Source organism: Protopterus annectens, chromosome 2.part0, assembly GCF_019279795.1.
Source record: "Protopterus annectens isolate FY-2018-M chromosome 2.part0, PAN1.0, whole genome shotgun sequence".
NCBI classification, from domain to species: domain Eukaryota; kingdom Metazoa; phylum Chordata; order Ceratodontiformes; family Protopteridae; genus Protopterus; species Protopterus annectens.
Genome location: NC_056728.1, coordinates 233,547,868 through 233,568,983, shown reverse-complemented (window position 1 = coordinate 233,568,983; position 21,116 = coordinate 233,547,868). Strand labels below are relative to the sequence as shown.

At 44.5% G+C, this 21,116-nt stretch overlaps 1 protein-coding gene across 1 annotated transcript in view; it reads right to left on the bottom strand.

Moving 5' to 3' along the window:
* VPS16 (VPS16 core subunit of CORVET and HOPS complexes) overlaps positions 1–21,116 on the bottom strand; it is a 1,917,946-nt gene that overhangs the window by 11,496 nt on the left and 1,885,334 nt on the right. The window contains exon 23 of the mRNA XM_044060689.1: positions 17,172–17,275. Within this exon, the coding sequence (XP_043916624.1) occupies positions 17,172–17,275 (104 nt within the window). The remainder of the gene's footprint in view (positions 1–17,171; positions 17,276–21,116) is intronic.

The following is a 21,116-nucleotide window of genomic DNA, read 5'->3' as shown; positions in this document are numbered from 1 at the left end:
AAGAACGGACCAAAGAACGTTTTTTTTTTTTTTAAATATATAAACCAGAAGACAAGTGTAGAATAGTGTGTTTTAACTTTAAGAAGCATTTCAAGGTTTTTCCATAAAACAGCAAGTTCAGTAATGCAAACTCTTACTCGGAACATGAATAAAAATTAACACGCACACACTCCGCAGTCTCTCATGCTAGCTTTGAAATTAGCCCCAAAATAAACTCGAGTCAGCTTTCACCTGAATTCTTCAGCAGAGTATATCCAGGCAGTGAAAGGGTGCTGCAGTCTGTTTCTTCTCTTCTCTAGCACACCTCCCAGAAAGTACAGTTGTGTAAACTCACCATAAATGTAGATGTTCGAGTGTATTCAATGTTGCAGTCATCACTTTTGGCTTATCCTGCCAGGGGTAGCCCTCAGTTGGCCAGAATACCAGAGTCTTAGTACTTCTGCATTAGTTGCTGTCACCCCAGAGCTGACATCAGGTCATCAGAGGTATAAAAACAGGCAGCCAATGCCATTACATCATTTTTTCTTGCCCTGTCAGGAGCCCCCAACAGGAGCTAAGGAATGGTGGGAGAATACCACCAGTAGAAGTAAATACCAAATTTTCCTTGCAAGGAGAGAGAGAGAGAGAGAGATAAGGGAGATGGAGGGAGGTTAACCAGGACTGCAACAGTGAATACACTCGAACACCTACATTTATGGTAAGTGTACACAACTGTACTATGTTCTTTGTGTTTCACTGTTGCAGTCATCACTTTTGGGTTGATTCCCAAAGCTGAAGAAAAGGATGGAGGCAGTCAAGAGGACTGGGGGCTGGCTAGGATGCCCTGCAAGACTGTGGTGGCAAATATTGCCCTGGATTTGGAGAAGATATGCAGGTGGTAATGTTTGGTGAAGGTATGAACAGAAGTCCAGGTTGCAGCCTCCAGTATGTCCCTAGTGGGGACCTCTCTTAGAAAGGCTGTAGAGGTAGAGGTTGCTTTGGTGGAGTGTGTCTTGACCCCCTTTGGGGGTGGTTTTCCATGCTGCTTGTAGCAGAAATAGATGCAGTGGGCTATCCATTTGGACATTGTTTGCTTGGATATGGCCTTGCCCTCTGCTCCTGCAGTGAAGCTGACTAGCAATTGATCAGTCTTTCTGAAAGATTTAGTCCTGTCCATGTAGAATCTGAGCTGTCTGGGCATATCCAGAGTGTGCAGAATCCGTTCCCCCTTGTTTTGTGGGTTAGGAAAAAAGGTGGGTAACTGAATGGATTGGTTGAGAGCCACACTGGACACCTCTTTAGGCATGAAGTTTCGGTTAGTCCTGAGAGAGACCCTGTCAGCATGGAAAATGATGAAGGGCTCTACAGCCATAAGTGTTTGCAGCTCTGAAACTCTTCTTGCTGAAGTGATGGCCAGAATCAAGGCTGTTTTCCAAGAGAGAAAATTTAACTTTGGTGATGCTGCAGGCTTAAAGGGGGGGGGGGTAGGGTAATCTTTTCCAACACAAAGTTAAGGTCCCAATGCAGGGGTAGGTGCTCTTCTGGGTGGCCTTAAATTCTTAGCCCCTCTTAGGAACTGTTTGATGAGAGAGTGTGAGAAAAGAGGAGGCTCTGTGCTGAAATGAGCAGGGATGGCTGAGGCATGAATTTTAATAGAAGAGAGAGATAGACCCCTGTGCAGTAGGTCTGCCAGGTAATCCAGGATGAGTGGTAGGGAGGGCTGGGTCATAGTGGCTCCCTTAGCCTGGATCAAGGTGCAAAATCTTTTCCACTTAGCATAGGATGTTCTAGTGCTGGGGTGTCTGGCCACACATATAACATCTTCTAGAACTTGTTGGCTTAGGCTTGTAGCTTGAGGAGAGGTCAGGGAACAAGCCAGGCTGCCATGGTGAGGGTCTGTAAATGGGGATGCAAGAATTCTCCATTCCCCTGGGTCAGAAGTGCTGGGACCTGAGGTAGGTGCCATGATGGGAGGGGTGACATGCTGCAGAGCAGTGGGTACCAGTGCTGGCATGGCCAGTCTGGGGCAATCAGGATTACTCTTGGCTATTCCACCCTTATTTTGAGCAGGACCCTTGAAATAAGGGGTATAGGGGGGAACACATAGACCGAGAGGTTTACCCATTGGAAGGATAGAGCATCCACTTTCCAGGCTTTGCTGTGAGGGTCCCTGGTGCAGAATTTGCTGTGCTGATGATTGTAGTGGGAGGCGAAGAGGTCGACCTGCGGGGTGCCCCATTTCTGGGTTACAAGGGTGAAGGTCCTGTGGTCTAGCTGCCACTCGTGTGGGTCTAGAAGGTTTCTGTTTAAGTTGTCTGCCAGAGAGTTGAAAGAGCCTGGCAGAAATTTTGCTAGCAAGTGTATCTGCATTGCTGAGGCCATGTGCCAGAGGGTCATGGCTAGCCTGCATAGAGGATAAGAATGCATTCCTACCTGCCTGTTCATATACCACATCACTGTGGTGTTGTCTGTCTTGATCAGTAGAGGCCCCGGGGAGAGCAGGGGTCTGAAAGTTGTCAGGGCATGCAGAACAGCTAACATCTCTTTTTGGTTGATATGCAGATGTAGTTGAATTGGGCTCCACTGGCCCTAAATGCACCTGCCACCTACGTGAACCCCCCTAGGCATAGTCTGATGTGTCTATGGTGAGGGTCTGAGCGGCATGGGGTTGTGAAAAGGGAAGCCCCTTGTTGTGGTTGCATGCTGCTGCCCACCAAAGAAAATCTTTACTTAGACAAGCTATCATTGGTATAAGAGTTTCCAGGTCTTGAGAGTGCTGACACCAAAGGCTTTTTAGGTACCACTGTAGTTTCCTCACATGCAGTCTGGCATATGGAATGAGTAGAATGCAAGAGGCCATAAACCCTACAGCTTGCAGGATTTTCCTTGCGGTTAAATGGGTTCTGGTGGCTAGTACAGAGAAGTACTTTGTAAAGTAGGCTTGTTTTTCTGGAGTAAGGAATGCCATCTGGGCTGCTGTGTCCAGGCTTGCACCGAGGAATACAATTTTTTGTGTGGGGACTAGTTTTGATTTCTTTTCGTTGATAGTGTACCCCAGAGAGGTCAGTAGGTTCTTTACATAGGACAGGTGCTGGAGCAGCTTTTCCTGACTGTCTGCCTGAACCAGGCAATCATCCAAGTAATGGTAAATTTGAATATGTCTTTGCCTGCAGAAGGCAATGGCAGGAGCCAGACATTTTGTGAAAACTCTGGGAGCAGTAGATAAGCCAAAGGGAAGTGCAGAGAATTGAAAGTGAATAGATCCTGCCCTGAAACATAAATATTTCCTGCATGATTCCCTGACTGGGATGTGTAGGTAGGCCTCTTTTAGATCTAGGGTGGCTAACCAAGCATCCCTGGGGAGCATAGGCAGAAGCTGCTGGAGGGTGAGCATTTTGAATTTTGGTATCACCAAACAGGTGTTTAGAATGGATAGATCGAGGATGGGGCCCCACGTGCCCTCTTTCCTGGGCACCAGGAAGAGTCTGGAATAGAAACCTTGGCCTATCTGTTCTGCAGGAACATGCTCTATTGCCCTCATGGAAAGCAGGGAGAGGACTTATTTTTTGGCCTCTGCCCACTGGTTTGGAGGAAGATCTGGGAACCCTTTTGGGTATGGCAGAGTGTAGAAATGAAATTTGTATCCCTGGGATACTATGTTGAGGACCTAGCGGTCATTGGTAATGGTGGCCCAGTTGCTTGCATGGAAGGAGAGTTTTCCTCCTAGGGGCACAGGCAGGTGAGCAGAGGGACTGGGTGGTAGTATAAAGTCATTGTGTGGACTTAGCATAGGGGAGTGGCCTTGCACTCCCTGTTTTTGTAAAGGAGAAACTCCATTGCTTAGATCTCTGCATTCCCTGGAGCTGTTGGCTGGTGGTTCTGCTTCCCCTGGGCCTAGGCTGAGCTGGCCTGGAGGCAGCAGGAAAGGACCAGTGCTTGGAGGGGCAATACCTACTGAACCTAGGAGGCTGTACCTGCAAGCAATCTTTAACAGTTTGCATATATTTAGCTTTTTATTCCATCTTCTTTAAGACCTCCTCTGCCTTGGTGCCAAATCAGTTGTCTTTGTTTAAAGGTGTGTCCAACAATTTTGATTTGACATAGTCTGGCAAGGTCTGTTCTTTAAGCCAAGCATGCCTTCTAAGGACAGAAATAGTGACTGCTGCCCTGGAAGATGCTTCTACGGCGTCAAAGCCACATTGTAAGGTGTGCTTATTAACTTGACTTGCAGAATGCATTAAGTCTTGTAACTCTTTATTTTCTGCACAAGCTGGAAAGGTAGATATTTTTTGTTTGAGGAGTTCCATGGTATGCTGTTGAAATTTGACCATATGGAACTGACAATGTAATGCTCTAATAGCAAGAGTAGCAGGGATGTATGCTTTCTTACCCCATCTATCTAATGCTCTAGAATCCCTATCTGAGGGGATGGGATTCTTAGCTGAAGTCCTTGAGAGATGACCTCGGAGTCAGCAGAAGGATTTCTGAAAAGAAATTTGTGAGAGTCAGGGACTCTGTAATACCTGTCAGGTTTCCTGGGAGCAGGAGGGAGGATGTCAGGATTCAGACTGGATTCCATAAAAACATCATCCACAACATCCAAGACAGGAGGAATGGCCACGGGTCTGTGCTGTGGTAGATCTAAGAATTCCCTGAGTCTCTTTTTTGACAGGGGATAGTCCTGACTTTCCCATTGGAAATGCTCCTTTAAAGTATGTAGGGTTTCCCCAAAAGAAAGGTCCTCAGGTGGAGAGGCTGAAGGGATGGATTCCTCTGCATCAGAATCCTCATAAGCAGAGAGAGGTTGCATATCCTCATATTCAGATGCATCAGAGCCCTTGGACTCATGTTCAGATAAACCCACTGGAGACAAGTGTCTTTTTCTTTTGGAAGGGCGTCCCCTAATAAACATAAGGTCTTCCGCCATTTTAAGCCTTTGGGACTGAGGCAAGGAAGCCGGTGGTAGGGTTTGTGTCATTGTTTTTTTTGGTGTGGAAAGTACCCTGGGCCTTAAAAACTCTGTTGTTTTCGAAAGAAATGAAGACGCAAAAGAAGTCATCGGACTGAGTCGAGCATTGGTAGTGCGAAGTACTTCCTCGGAAGCCGGTGCTTGCTCAGCGGCTCCGGACCCATCCAAGGTAGAGACATCCGCAGGATCCTTAGTCGAAGAAGTGTCTCGTGGCATATCAGACTCCGAAAGGGTCTTGGTAGCAGCCTGCGAATACACAGAAACGGTCGTCAGGGGCTGCGAAAGTGCCTCACTGAGGACCGGAGGACTGACATCTAGCTTAACGGCAGCATCATCGGCAGTTTTGGATCTGTGTGGTCTGTCTCTGTCTTTATCCTCATGCTTTTTCAAAAGATAGGTAGTCGGAAGGCTTACCATCTGAGGACTGAGAATGAAAAGATCTGGCTACAATAAGAGCCAGACGATGTAGAGTTCTGGCGTTGAACAAAGCACAAAAGTGACAGCAGAGGATGTCATGGTCTGGGCCTAAGCAGGTGACGCAGTAAGAATGAAAGTCTCGGTGTGGTATTTGCTTTCCACAGTCGAGACAATTGTTAATTTTTTCTGACATCGGTTAGAGCAAGAAAAAAGGATCCCCAATGGGGTACTTAGCTTTAGAAGACTTCACTTCGGAAATGAATCTCAGGTAGCAGCCGACCGGCACTCGTGCGAAAGTACAGTTTTGTATACTTACCATAAATGTAGATGTTCGAGTGTATTCACTGTTGCAGTCATTACATTTGGGTAATCTGCTGGCAGGTTGCCCTCAGTCGTCCTGATTAACAAAGTCTTGGGTCCTGCGTCTGTTGCTGTTCCTTCTTCCATGACGTCAGGTTGTCAGGGGTATAAAACATGCAGCCGACGTCATTACCTCAGTTGTTCTTGCCCCAGATGTCAGGTGCCCTCCGAATGGGGAGCAAAATGAAATTTAAAACACAAAAATATACCTCCAACCAAAAGCAAATACACCAAAAAGCTTTTAAGCATAGTAACAGAAAGTAGAGGTATAGTCAGAGAAAAAGCAGGGGGCAGGCGGGAGGGTAGCCAGGACTGCAACAGCGAATACACTTGAACATCTACATTTATGGTAAGTGTACACAACTGTACTATGTTCTTCGTGTTTCACTGTTGCAGTCATTACATTTGGGTAAATTCCCAAAGCTGTGGTTGGGAGGATGGATTTATACAGCATTAGGACCAGCTATAGGGCCCTGCAAGACAGCAGTGGGAAAGTCAGCTCTGGATTTAGAGAAAATTGGTAAATGATAATGCTTGGTGAAAGTATGAACTGAACTCCAGGTAGCAGCTTCTAGAATATCTCTGGTAGAAACACCTCTGAGAAAGGCTGCAGAAGTAGATGCAGCCCTGGTGGAATGAGATCTGATCCCCTGGGGGATAAGTTTTTCATGGTGCTTATAGCAGAAATGAATGCAATGGCTTATCCATTTAGAAATGGTTTGTTTTGAAATAGCCTTTCCCTCTGCCCCTGCAGCAAATGCTACCAGCAGTTGTTCAGATTTTCTTCGAGTTTTAGTCCTGTCCAAGTAGAATCTAAGTTGTCTGCGCACATCCAGTGAAAGCAGAATCCGTTCCCCTTTGTCCTGTGGATTGGGAAAGAAAGTTGGCAAATGAATGGACTGATTAAGAGCCACACTGGACACCAACTTGGGCATGAAGGATGGATTGGTCCTGAGTGACACCCTGTCTGCATGAAAGATGATGAAAGGCTCCACTGCCATAAGGGCCTGTAACTCAGATATCCTTCTAGCTGAAGTGACTGCCAGAAGGAAGGCTGTTTTCCAAGAAAGAAATTTTAAGTCTGCAGTAGCAGCCGGCTCGAAAGGAGGTAGAGTGAGTTTCTACAATACAAAGTTAAGGTTCCAGGCAGGGGTTGGAGCTCTCCTGGGTGGTCCCAAGTTTTTGGCCCCTCCGAGTTACTGCTTGAGCAGAGGATGAGAGAAAAGGGGAGGTTCTGTGTTATAATGAGCTGAAATGGCTGAGGCGTGGATTTTAATGGAGGAAGAAGACAGGCCCTTGTGAAGCATCTCAGTTAAGTATTGTAAAATCTAATTGGGCCCTGCTGTGCTCATTCCTTGAGATTGATTCCAAGCACAGAATCTTTTCCATTTGTCAGCATAAGATTTTCTAGTACTAGGTCTTCTCGCCTCCAAGATGACATCCACCACAGGTTTGTTGAAGGATGCTAAGGGTGAATTTAAGTGATTAGCCAAGCTGCAAGGTTCAATGTTGGGAGCTGAGGGTGCAGAATCTGGTTCTCCTGCTGACACAATAAGGAAGGTGTCTGAGACAGGTGCCATGGAAATATTTGTGACACACTGTGCAGGAGCGGGTACCAGTGTTGGCGTGGCCAGTCTGGAGCAATCAAAATCATTCTTGGTTTGACCTGTTTGACTTTTAACAAAACTTTGCAGAGTAGAGGCAGATGGGGAAAGGCGTAGACTGATAGGTTTTTCCAGCTGAAGGACAGAGCATCCACTTTCCAGGCTTTTTTGTGGGGAGTCCTTGTGCAAAATTTGTCCAACTGGTAGTTCCAGAGGGAGGCAAATAGATCTATGTCTGGGCTCCCATTTGCTTGTCAACATGTTGAAAATTCGTGGTTCCAGTCTCCACTCGTGTGGGTCCATGAGATTTCTGCTTAGTCCATCTGCCAGTGTATTTAATTTTCCTGGCAGGAATTGAGCTGGTAAGTGCACTTGGTAGCTAAAGGCCGTGTTCCACAATGCCATGGCTAGTCTGCAGAGGGGGTAGGGATGTGTACACCCTGCTTGTTTATGTACCACATAACCATAGTGTTGTCCGTCTTTACCATTAGTTGTCCTGGAAGAATGTAGTCTTTGAAGGCTGTCAGAGCATTCTGTACAGCTAACATTTATTTTTGATTGATATGTAGGTGCATTTGATTTGGGTTCCATTTGCCCTGAATGCACTTCCCTGCTAGGTGAGCCCCCCATGCATAGTCTGATGCATCTGTAGTTAGGGTTTGGGTGGCAGGGGGTAGCGTGAATGCCAGTCCCTTGTTTTGGTGGCAGGCCTCTGCCCACCATAGGAACTCTAGACGTAGGCAAGGTATGATAGGAATCATTGTTTCCAGGCTGTGACAATGTTGACTCCATAGACTTTTTAAGTACCACTGAAGTTTCCTCATATGCAGTCTTGCATATGGAATTAGAAGAATGCAGGAGGCCATGAACCCCAAGGCTTGCAGTATATGTCTTGCAGATATCAGGGTTTTTGTGGCCACTTGTTTGAAGAAAGTTACCAAATGAATTTGCTTTTCTGGCATGAGGTAAGCCATCTGGGCAGTTGTACTCAAGCTTGCACCCAGGAATGTAATCTGTTGAGAGGGTACCAGTTGTGATTTCTTTTCGTTTATGGTGTACTCTAGACAAGTTATAACCCTTTTTACAAACGCCAGATGATTTAGAAGTATGGCCTGGTTTTCTGCCTGAATTAGACAATCGTCCAGGTATGGATATATTTGAATATTTCTTTGCCTGCAAAATGCAATTACTGGAGCCAGGCACTTTGTGAATAACCTGGGTGCAGTAGACAAGCCAAAGGGCAGTGCAGAGAACTGATAATGCAAGTAGTCTGCTTTGAAGCATAGGTATATTCTGCAAGACTCCCTGATTGGGACATGCAGGTACGCTTCTTTTAAATCTAGAGTTGCCAACCAGGCATCTTTGCCCATCTTTGCCTAGCATAGGAAGTAACTGGTGAAGAGTCAGCATCTTCAATTTTGGAATGTCCAGAAAGGTGTTTAGAGTAGACAGGTCCAGAATTGGACGCCATGATTTGTCTTTTCTGGGTATCAGATAAGCCTGGAATAGAAACCTTGTCCCTTTTCCTTTTCTGGTACCGGATGAATAGCCCCCCATGTTTAAAAGGAAAAGTACTTGTTTCTGAGCCTCTGCCCACTAATTTGGGGGTAGGTCCGGCCACCCGTTTGGTGTTGGCAAAGTGTGGAAATGAAATCTGTATCCCTGGGACACTATATTTAAAATCAATTTGTCCTGGGTTATGAGTTCCCAGTCTTCTGCATGAAAAGCAATCTTTTCCCCCAAAGGGGCGGCTAAATGTAAAGCGCTTGGTAATTTTAAAGGAAAGTCATTTTACCATAGGGGGTGTCTTGTTATTTCCAGATTTGGAAGTGGAGGCCCCCCCATTGCTTAGGTCTGAGAGCCCTGGGACTGAAACCTGGTGCTTCTGGTTTGTCTGGATTTGGCTTGAGAGTATCTGGAAGGAGCTGGAAAGGACCAATTCTTAGTAGGCCAGTGCCTACTAAATCTTGGAGGTTGCACTTGTTAGAAATCTTTTACAGTTTGCATAGATTTGGCTTTATCTTCCATCTTTTTTAAAACTTCTTCAGTCTTATTGCCAAACAGGCGGTCCTCATTTAAAGGAGCATCCAACAATTTTACTTTAACATGATCAGGCAGAGATTGCTCCTTAAGCCAAGCATGCCTTCTAAGCACAGTCCCAGTAACAGCAGCCCTGCAAGAGGCCTCTAAAGAATCAAAACCACATTGCAAAGTATGCTTTCCGACTTGTTCAGCAGAATGCAATAAATCCTGTAAATCTTTATTTTCCACAAAGTCAGAAATCAACATCATTTTCTGTTTAAGCAGTCCAATAATATGCTGTTGATATTTTAACATATGAAATTGGCAATTTAAAGCCCTTACAGCCAAGGCTGCAGAAGTATAAACCTTTTTACTCCATCTATCCAGTGCCCTGGAGTCTCTATCAGAAGGGGTAGGATTTTTAGCAGTAGAAGCCTTAATGCCCTTAGGCCCTTGAGAAATGGTTTCAGGATCTGCAACAGGATTTTTGAAAAGGAACTTGTGAGACTCAGGAACCCTGTAGTATCTGTCAGGTTTACAAGGAGCTAGAGGCAGGGAATCAGGGGCCATACTGGATTCCGAAAACACATCATCAACAATGTCTAGTACAGGCGGTATAGCCAAAGGTCTATGCTGAGGTAAAAGAAGAAAATCCCTAAGCCTCTTTTTTGAATCAGAGAATTCCTGACTTTTCCAGTGGAAATGCTCCCTTAAGGTATGTAAAGTTTCACCAAAAGAGAAATCCTCAGGGGGGGAAGCAGAGGGAATGGAATCCTCTGCGTCAGAATCCTCATAAGTAGGTATGGACAAATCCAGGTCATTTGAATAGTCAGAAGAAACAGAGTCCTGATCAGAAGATTCACAGTCAAGCTCAGGCCTAGGCCTCTTAGAAGGGGGAGGTTGACTACCCCGGATTAGAGTAATTAGATCTTCAGCCATTTTGATCATTTGTTTTTTAGGCATAGGGGCCTGAACATGTGACCTGGGCATCGTTTTTTTGACATAGATCGAGATTTAGGCCTTAGTATTGAAGGTGGAGTTGGTTTGATATGCAAGTCTGTAGGCCTGAATAAACCCTCAGAAGCCGGTGCCTGCACAGCGGCTCCAGACCTATCCAAGGAAGAGACATCCTCTGGTTCCATAGTTGAAGTATCTTGCGGCATACCGGACTCTGAATGGATCTCAGTAGAGGCCTGCGAGTCAGACGTAGCAGGTATCAGGGGCTGCGAAAGCACCTCACTGAGCACCGGCGAACTGGCAACTGGCTTAGGAGAAGCGTTGTCGACAGTTTTGGACCTCAACGACCTGTCTCTGTCTTTATCTTTGCGTTTTTTCGAAGTTCCGGTAGTCGGATGGCTATCCAATGTCATTTCTTGACAATTAAACCGAGAACCGAAATATTTAGAGGCAAAAATGTACAGGTGACGGATAGTGCGCTGATTAAACAAAGCACAAAACGGACAGCAAGGTACACTGTGGTCAGGGCCTAGACAAGGAATACAGCACAGATGAAAACCTTTATGAGGTATTTGCTTTCCACAAGTAATCCAATTATTAACTTTTACTGACATCTGTAAGGAGCAAGAAAAAGTTTCCCCAATGGGGTACTTAGCTTTAAGTTGAAGACTTCGGTTCTGAAACTCGAAAACGAAAATTTCAGGATTCGGCCGACCGGCACTTGCGAACTGCTTCTGCTTCAGGCACCGCACGGAAAGAAAGACTGAGGTAATGACATCGTCTGCATGTTTTATACCCCTGATGACCTGACGTCATGGAAGAAGGGACAGCAACCGACATAAGACCCAAGACTTTGTTAATCAGGCCGACTGAGGGCAACCTGCCAGCAGACTACCCAAATGTAATGACTGCAACAGTGAAACATGAAGAACATCTTTGTGTTCATCCATGCACAGGTTTTCTCGATGAATAAACACTAACTAAAACATTATATTTGTCATCTGGGCAAAATCCACTGCACAGCAGCTATAGCTTTTCAAGTGTGACCCAAGGGCAATGTTTGGTTAAGTGACTTCTTCAGAGTCACTGTCACATACTAAGTAAATACAGGCTGTGAGAATCAAACCTGTGAAAAAACTAATTTGATTTTGGTTCCAGTGGAAGATACTGTCTTTGTTTCTTACATCTACCTGTTTCAGTGGACAACAGTGCAAGAAAAGGAAAGTACAGTTTTGTACCTACCATAAATGTAGATGTTCGAGTGTTCACCCTGCTGCAGTCATCACCCTTGGGTTATCCTGCCGTCATGCCGTCCCGCAGTCGGCCTGAATTCCAAAGTCTTGGTCCGGCTTCGGTTGCTATCGCTTCCTCCCTGACGTCAGTGCGCCAGAGGTATATAAGAGGTATCCAACGCCATTTTCTTCAGTTTTTCTTGCCCCAGATGTCAGGTACCCCCAATAGGTAGGCAAAAAAAAAAAAAAAAAATATATATATATATATATATATATATATATATATATATATATATATATATATATATATATATATATATATATATATATACACATATAGCTAAATAAAAATAAAACAAAACCCTTAGGCACAAGCAAATACACCACAGAGGTAGTATAGGATAGAGTGGCAGAGATAAGTTCAGCTAGTTCAGAGGGAGGGTAACCTGGACTGCAGCAGGGTGAACACTCGAACATCTACATTTATGGTAGGTACAAAACTGTACTATGTTCATTGTGTTACCCTGCTGCAGTCATCACCCTTGGGTTGAATCCCAAAACTAAGGATGGGAGGTGGAGTCAGACAGGGTTAGAAGAAGCTAGTAAGCCCTGCAAAACTGCAGTGGCAAAACCAGCTCTAGTCTTAGAGTATAGAGGTAAGTGATAGAGTTTGGTGAAGGTGTGCACTGAACTCCAAGTAGCAGCTTCCAGAATATCCTTGGTTGGCACTCCCCTGAGAAAGGCTGCTGATGTAGCTGTAGCCCTGGTGGAGTGGGACCTAATGTTAGCAGGTACTGGTTTCCCATGATGTGTGTAACAGAAACGTATGCAATGCCCTATCCATTTTGAAATGGTCTATTTTGAGATAGCTTTTCCTTGTGATCCTGTAGCATAGGCTACAAAAAGCTGGTCAGTTTTTCTGAAAGCCTTAGTTTTATCCAGGTAGTAACGTAATTGCCTGTGAATGTCCAAAGAGTGCAGGAGCCTTTCTCCTTTGTTCTGGGGATTTGGGAAGAAGGTGGGCAAGTGAATGGTTTGGCTTAGGGCCACACTGGATACCACCTTTGGCACAAAGGAAGGATTTGTTCGTAGAGAAACTCTGTCTTGATGAAAAATGATGAAAGGTTCCACTGCCATTAGTGCCTGTAGCTCTGAGACTCTTCTAGCTGAGGTTATTGCTAGTAGTAGGGCAGTTTTCCATGAAAGAAATTTTAAATCAGCTGAAAAATCTGGTTCAAAGGGCGGTAGTGTAAGCTTTTCCAGAACAAAGTTGAGATCCCAAGTAGGTGTTGGAGCTCTCCTTGGCGGTCTTAAGTTCTTAGCCCCTCTGAGGAACTGTCTCAGGAATGAATGTGAGAATAAAGGAGGATCCATGCTGAAATTGCTGAGGCGTGGATCTTAATAGATGAAAAGGAAAGTCCTTTGTGTAACATCTCAGTTAAATATTGTAGAATCAGGCGCAAAATCTTTTCCATTTGTCTGGTGCTGGGTCTCCTGGCCTCCAGAATGGCATCCATAACAGCTTTGGATAAAGGTGTTGGCTGGATGTTTAGGTAATCTGCCATGCAGCCAAGTTTAAAGTCTTGAGCTGGCTGTGTAGAATCTGATGATCTCGCTTGGTGAGCAGGTGAGGAATTTGTGGCAAAATCCATGGTGGGCCGTGGGCCATGTTCCTTAAAATTGGGTACCAATGCTGGCGTGGCCAGTCTGGTGCAACGAGTATCATTTGTGGTCTCTCTAATCTGACTTTCAGCAGTACGTTTGCTAGAAGAGGCAGTGGAGGGAAGGCATACACTGTTAATGTTTGCCAACTGAATGAGAGGGTGTCCACTTTCCAAGCTAGTGGATGGAAGGTCCTTGGGCAAAATTTTTGAAGTAGGTGGTTTGCAAACAGATCTATGTCTGGGCATCCCCATTTTTGAGCTATCATTGCAAATACTTGTGGATCTAGTTTCCATTTGTGTGGATACATGATGTTTCTGCTTAGGTCGTCTGCCAATGTGTTTTTCTGTCCTGGCAGGAATTGTGCTTGTAATTGAACCTGGTAAGACAGTGCAGTGTTCCACAAGGTCATTGCTTGCCTGCATAGAGGGTAGGAATGTTTGCCCCCTTGCTTATGTACCACATGACTGTGGTATTGTCCGTCTTTATTAGTAGTTGTCCTGGGTGTAGAAGGTCCTTGAAAGCTGTTAGGGCATTCTGTACTGCTAGCATTTCCTTTTGATTGATATGCAGATGTCTCTGATCTGTAGTCCATTTGCCCTGAATGCACTGCGCTGCCATGTGTGCTCCCCAGGCATAGTCCGATGCATCTGTTGTCAGTTTGCCTGGCTGTGGGTAAGGTGAAAGGCTGACCCTTGTTGAGGTGACATGCCTGTGCCCACTATAGAAACTCCTGTTGAAGGCAGGGAATGAGTGGTATCATTGTTTCCAAGCTGTGGCTGTGCTGAGTCCATACACTTTTCAGGTACCATTGTAATTTCCTCATATGCAGTTTTGCAAATGGTATTAGTAGTATGCAAGATGCCATGAATCCCAAGGCCTGCAGAATTTTTCTTGCAGGGGGTTGGGTCTTTGTTGCCATTATTTTGAAATATTGAAACAGCTGTCGTTGCTTGTCTGGCGTGAGAAAAACCATCTGGGCCGTTGTATTCAAGCTGGCACCCAGGAATATTATGTTTTGTGAGGGCACTAGTTTTGATTTCTTTTCGTTTACTGTGTACCCTAGGCAACTTAGAAGGTGTTTGACAAATGCCAGATGCTTTAAAAGAATGTCTTTGCTTTCTGCTTGAATAAGGCAGTCGTCCAGGTATGCGTATATTTGAATTCCTCTTTTTCTGCAGTATGCAATTACTGGTGCCAGGCATTTTGTGAAGACCCTGGGCACAGTAGATAAGCCAAAGGGCAGTGCAGAGAATTGATAATGCTTTGAAAGTGCAATGAAGCGGAGGTATCTTCTGCAATTTTGTCTGATAGGGACATGCAGGTATGCCTCCTTGAGGTCCAAAGTGACTAGCCAAGCATTCTTGCCCAGCATGGGAAGAAGCTGCTGTAGTGTTAGCATCTTAAATTTTGGTACTTGCAGATAGGTGTTCGGAATTGAAAGATCCAGAATGGGTCTCCATGCTTTGTCCTTTCTTGGGACTAGGAAGAGTCTCGAGTAAAATCCTTGTCCTTGCTCCTGTGTAGGTACCTGCTGAATGGCTCTCATGTTCATGAGAGCTGCAATTTGTTTTTGTGCCTCTGCCCATTGATTTGGTGGCAGGTTTGGCATTCCTTTGTTCCTTGGTAAGGTATGAAAGTGGAATCTGTATCCTTGAGAGACAATGTTTACGACCCATTTGTCTTTTGTGATGTGTGCCAGTTGTCTGCAAAAAATGCTAATTTTCCTCCCAAGGGAGTTGCCAGGAGAGATTTGCTTGGTAGTTTGAGGATAGAGTCATTGTGTTTGTCTTCTGCTAGCTTGGGGCCTGTCTTCTCCTCCTTTCTGGGTAGCAGAACCCCATTGGCGAGGTTTGTAAGGGCCCTGTGACTGATCTCTGCCCCTTGGGCGTCTGTATTTACCCCTCTGTGATCTGTCTGAAGCTGGAAAGGACCTGTTTTTTGTTGGCCAATTTCTGCTGAATCGAGGGGGTTGTACCTGCAAAAAATCCCTGACCGTTTGCATAGACTTTGCCTTATCCTCCATTTTCTTTAAAACCTCTTCTGCTTTGACACCAAATAATACATCCTGTTGTAAAGGTGCATCCAATAATTTTTGCTTTAATATGGTCAGGGAGGGTTTGTTCTTTTAACCAAGCATGCCTACGTATGACAGAGCCAGTAACAGCGGCTCTACAAGAAGCTTCCAATGAGTCTAATCCGCATTGTAAAGTATGTTTGCCCACCTGTTCAGCTGCATGCAACAGATCCTGCATTTCTTTGAATTCAGGCAGTTCTGAATGTGTGCTCATTTTTTGTTTTAACTGAGACATTAGAAATTGTTGATATTTCAACACATGAAACTGGCAATTTAGTGCTCTCATAGCCAGAGTAGCTGAGGTGTATATTTTCTTGCCCCATCTATCTAGGGCTCTAGAATCCCTTTCAGAGGGCACAGGATTTTTAGCCATAGAAGCTTTTGCTCCCTTAGGACCCTGGGAAATTGTTTCTGGGTCAGCTACAGGGCTTTTATAAAGGAATTTGTGTGAGTCAGGTACTCTGTAGTATCTGTCTGGTTTGGCTGGAGCAGGAGGAAGAGAGTCTGGATTTAAACTAGACTCCAAGTAAACATCATCCACAATATCCAGAACAGGAGGGATAGCAAGAGGTCTGTCCTGGGGTAGTAAAAGGAACTGTCGGAGCCTTTTCTTAGAATCTGAGTAATCCTGGCCTTCCCAATGGAAATGTTCCCTCATGGTATGTAAAGTTTCCTCAAAGGAGTAGTCTTCAGGGGGAGATGCTGAGGGAATAGAGTCTTCAGCATCAGAATCTTCATAAGGTGGAAAAGTGTAATCCTGTTCCTCAGAAGAATCTGAGGAGAGAGAAACCTGGTCAGAGGATGCATAATCCTCCTCTTGTCTTGGTCTTTTATCAGGAGGGGGATGGGAACCCCTGATAAGGGTAATCAAATCTTCAGCCATCTTAAGCATCTGTTTCTTAGGCATGGGGTCTTGAACTGTAGACTGATGTACAGTTTTCTGAGGTTTTAAAGGAGTTTTAAGTTTAGCATAAGATTTAATGGTGAGTGTAGTCGGTCTGAAGACACCTTCAGAAACCGAAGGTGTTTCCGTTGCACCGGTGTCTAGTTCTGCTCCGGTGTCGGTAGAAGGCTGCGTCGGCCTAGTAGACTCCGCATGGGGATCCGCAGCTGTCTGGGGTTCCAACTCTGCAGTCATCAGGGGCTGCGTAGGCACCTCACTGAAAACCGGAGAACCGGCGACAGGCCCAGCTGAGGCCTCAGTGTCTGGCTTATTCCTAATCCTGTCCTTATCCTAGCGTTTTTTATGAATGGCGGTCATCGGCAGTTCCAACGGCATGATATAATTAAATTTCCTACCAAAGTAATGCCGTCCAAAGTCAAAACGGCGTTTGATAGTTCGTTTATTAAACCTAGCGCAAAACCGACAACCTGTGACGTCGTGGTCTGGGCCTAGGCAAGGAATACAATAGGAATGGAAGTCCTTATGAGGTATTTGCTTCCCACAAGAAATTCAATTGTTAACTTTTTCTGACATCGGACTGAGGCAAGAAAATGTTCCCCAACGGGGTACTTAGCATTACTGAAGACTTCGGACTGAAATTCAAATCGAAAATCTCAGGTGTCGGCCGACCGGCACTTGCGAACTGCTTCTGCTTCGGGCACCGCGCGGCAAGAAAGACTGAAGAAAATGGTGTTGGATGCCTCTTATATACCCTTGGCGCACTGACGTCAGGGAGGAAGCGAATTCGGGCCGACTGCGGGACCGCCTAACGGCAGGATAACCCAAGGGTGATGACTGCAGCAGGGTAACACGATGAACACCTCCAATTCCATGGATTTCAGGCAGCAAAAAGGACAGGAGCAATGTGTGTTAATAACTTTCAAGGTATAAAATCTGTCACAACACAGAAATAATAAAATGAAATGGGATTACATAATACTCTACTTACCCAACTTGAAGACAGGCTTTCACTTTCTGTTCAGGTGTGACTTTGGATAGGTACTTCTTAGCTTCATATTTGTTGCCATGTTTCATGCAAATTTCAACAAATGGCTACAACAAAAAAATACTGTAAATAGTATGGTACCTCCTGTTAATACAAGACTAAAATTTGCAGGATTAATAAAGAACAGAAGGATATAATTCACAAATATACCTGTACACAGATGATGAACTACATAACGACGTGTTGTTGCATTAGAAAAAGTGAAGTAAAAAATGTGACATCATAACCAGTATGGGATTCTAACTGTCCAGAAACACTAACAAACAAGACTGAAAATAATGTGTTTATATACTACATACATCATACATATATGTGTATATGTATATATGTATATATATATATATATATATATATATATATATATATACACACACACACACACACACACACACACACACACACACACACACACACACAAACACACACATATATATATATATATATATGCGTGTGTGTGTGTATACATACATATATATAATATGGGTTCACTTCTAAATCTCGAAAACTTAAAAACCCGAATTTCAAAATACTGAAAACTCATCATACTGAATCTCATAATATCGAAAAACATACAGGACAACAACACTTCCTATATTGCAGCAAAAATACATGCAATAACATATTACTCTTCTACAACTATAAGCAGAGGGGTGCAGGGGGCTTGCCCCCCTGCAGAAACGTAGTAGAAAGTGTGTTTGTTAAGTGGCAGTGTAGGTGGAGGGATCTTATTTACTTGTGCAATGTAGTTTTCAATGTTATGAAGCACACTTTTAATGTTCTGAGTTTTCAGTGTTTTGAATTTTCGATTCTAAAATTCAACATTATGAAGTCTCAATGTTATGAAGTAGACCCTATATATATATATATATATATATATATATATATATATATATATATATATATATATATAGGGCACACCTGAAAGCTGTAAAGATAGGGTGGGTAGGTGATCCAACATGCTGCAGGGGTGCACCTACTTCAGAAAGATGTACAGTATGATATGAATGGGTTGGGGGTATGTGCTTGGATCTAGTACGCCACAGTTTTGTGGCAATGTTCAGAGGCATGTACAAGAATGTGCACAACCACAGGGAAGGCACTGCAGGCTTTTTGCTCTCGCAAGTATACACATCGCATGACAGAGACATGTAAGGCATAGAATAAAGTAAGTAAGAAAGAAGAAAACCTGATGGCTGCCTCAATGGTGGCTTCCTGCAAGCATCTCTCACTCCACTGTGAATGAACAGGCCAACTGATCATATAAGGGCTAATGGCTGTCAGGCAGTGGGAAGAGGAAAAAATAAAACTATATTAAAAAGAAAAGGACTTAGTCTGAACTGGGTTTCTAAAAATGGCTAGTTTTGCTATATCAAACACAAAGTAACCTGAAATTAAAGAGTTACAAGAGTTCCTTTTATTTTTCATAGCTGGACTGTTAATATAGGTAAAACAGCAAATGACTGAAAAGTACAGTTGTGTACACTTACCATAAATGTAGATGTTCGAGTGTATTCACTGTTGCAGCCATCACATTTAGGTTACCTCAGTCAGCCTGAATACCACAGTCTTGGGATTTCTGCATCGGATGCTGTCGCTTCTTCCATGACGTAAGGACGTCATGGGTATAAAACATGCAGTCGACACCATTACATCAGTTTTTCTTGCCCCAGATGTCAGGAGCCCTCTAAATAGGAAGCAATTACATGGTGTGGAATACCTCCAGCAAAAATCAAATGCCAATGATATAAGGTATGCCAAACAAAAAGGATAGGTAGAAGTAAAGAGAAGTCAGGGGGCTGGAGGGAGAGTCGCCAGGACTACAACAGTGAATACACTCGAACATCTACATTTATGGTAAGTGTACACAACTGTACTATGTTCTTTGTATTTCACTGTTGCAGTCATCACATTTGGGTTGATTCCCAAAGCTGAAGATGGGTGGAGGCAGTCAAGAAGCATTACGGCTCGCAAGCAGGCCATGTAATACTGCTGCAGCAAACCCAGCTCTGGATTTAGAAAAGATATGTAAGTGGTAATGCTTGGTGAAGGTGCGTACAGAGCTCCAGCTTGCAGCTTCCTGGATGTCCCTGGCAGGGACTCCCCTAAGAAATGCTGTAGAGGTTGACGTAGCCCTACTGGAATGTGTTCTGGATCCTCTGTGGGGCAGGTGTGTGTGTGTGTGTGTATATATATATATATATATATCTGTGTATGTTTGTATATATATCCCATGATGTTTGCAGTAGAAATGGATGCAGTGTGCTATCCATGTAGAAATGGTTGGCCCTCTGTCCCTGTAGCAAAACTGACTAGCAGCTGGTCAGATTTTCAGAAAGGTTTAGCCCTGTCCAGATAGAATCTAAGCTGCTTGTGCACGTCCAGGGAGTGCAGGATCCTTTCCCCTGTATTCTGAGGATTAGGGCAAAAAGGTTGGCAAATGAATGGCCTGGTTTAAAGCCACACTAGATACCACCTTTGGCAAAAATGATGGGTTAGTCCTGAGGGAACCCTGTCCAAATGGAAGATAATGAAGGGTCCCATTGCCATAAGGGTCTGCAATTCAGACACTCTTCTTGCTGAAGTGATGGCTAGAAGTAAAGCTATTTTCCAGGAGAAGAATTTTAACTCTTCTGAAGCAGCAGGTTCAAAGGGTGGAAGTGTGTGTTTTTCCTATACAAATTTAAGGCCCCAGGCTGGAGTGGGAGCTCTCCTTGGGGGGGGGGTCTTAAATTTTTGGCTCCTCTCAAGACCTATTTGACCAGAGGATGAGAGAATAGGGGTGGCTCAGTATTATAATGAGCTGAGATGGCAGAGGCATGAATTTTAATTCAAGAGAAGGATAGACCTTAGTGGAACATTTCTGTTAACTAATCTAGTGTATGAAGTAAGCTGGCCACATTTGTGCCCATTCCTTGAGACTGGCTCCAAGAACAGCATCTATTCCACTTTTTTGAATAGGATTTTCTAGTAGCACACCTTTTTTGCCTCCAGGATGACATCCAGCACCTGTTTACTGAGGGTTCAGGGAATGAACCAGGTTGCTAGGTTCAGGGTTTTTAACTGAGGATGCACAATCCGGCCTTCCTGCTGGGTCAGCAGGGAGGGGGGTCTGAGGCAGGCGTCAAGGTGGCAGAACTGTCAGACTGCGCAAAGGTGGCTGTGGTCAATCTGGTGCAATCAGGATTGTTCTTGGCTTGTCCTGTTTGATCTTTAGTAGAACCTTTGAGAGGAGAGGCAGAGGGGGAAAGGCATTAATTGAGAGGTTTTCCCATGTAAAGGACAGAGCATCCACTTTCCATGCTTGGCTGTGGGGAGTTCTGGTGCAAAATTTGCTCAACTGAAAGTTCTGAGGGGAAGTGAAGAGATCCACCTCTGGTGCCCCTCACCTGTGGATCAGCAGTTTGAATGATTTGGGTTCCAGTTTCCACTCGTGTGGGTCCATTAGATTTCTGCTTAAGTCGTCTGCAATAAATTTAGTTTGCCTGGCAGGAACTGAGCTTGCAGGTGCACTTGGTTGCTCAAGGCTGTGTCCCACAGAGCCATGGCTAACCTGCAGAGTGGGTAGGAATGGGTTCCCCCATGTGTTAATATACTATATAACTGTGGTGTTGTCTGTCTTTATCAATAGTTGCCCTGGAAGAATAAGGCATTTGAAGGCTGTCAGAGCAGTCTGTACAGCTAACATTTCTTTTTGATTGATATGCAGGTGCCTTTGCTTTGGGCTCCAATTGCATTGAATACTTTGTCCAGCCATGTGAGCCCCCCATGCATAGTCTGATGCATCTAGGGTTTCGGCGGCAAGGAGGTAGAGTGAAAGGGAGTCCTTTGTTGTGATAGGAGGCCTCTGCCCACCAAAGAAACTCTGCCCTTAGGCAAGGAATGATAGGA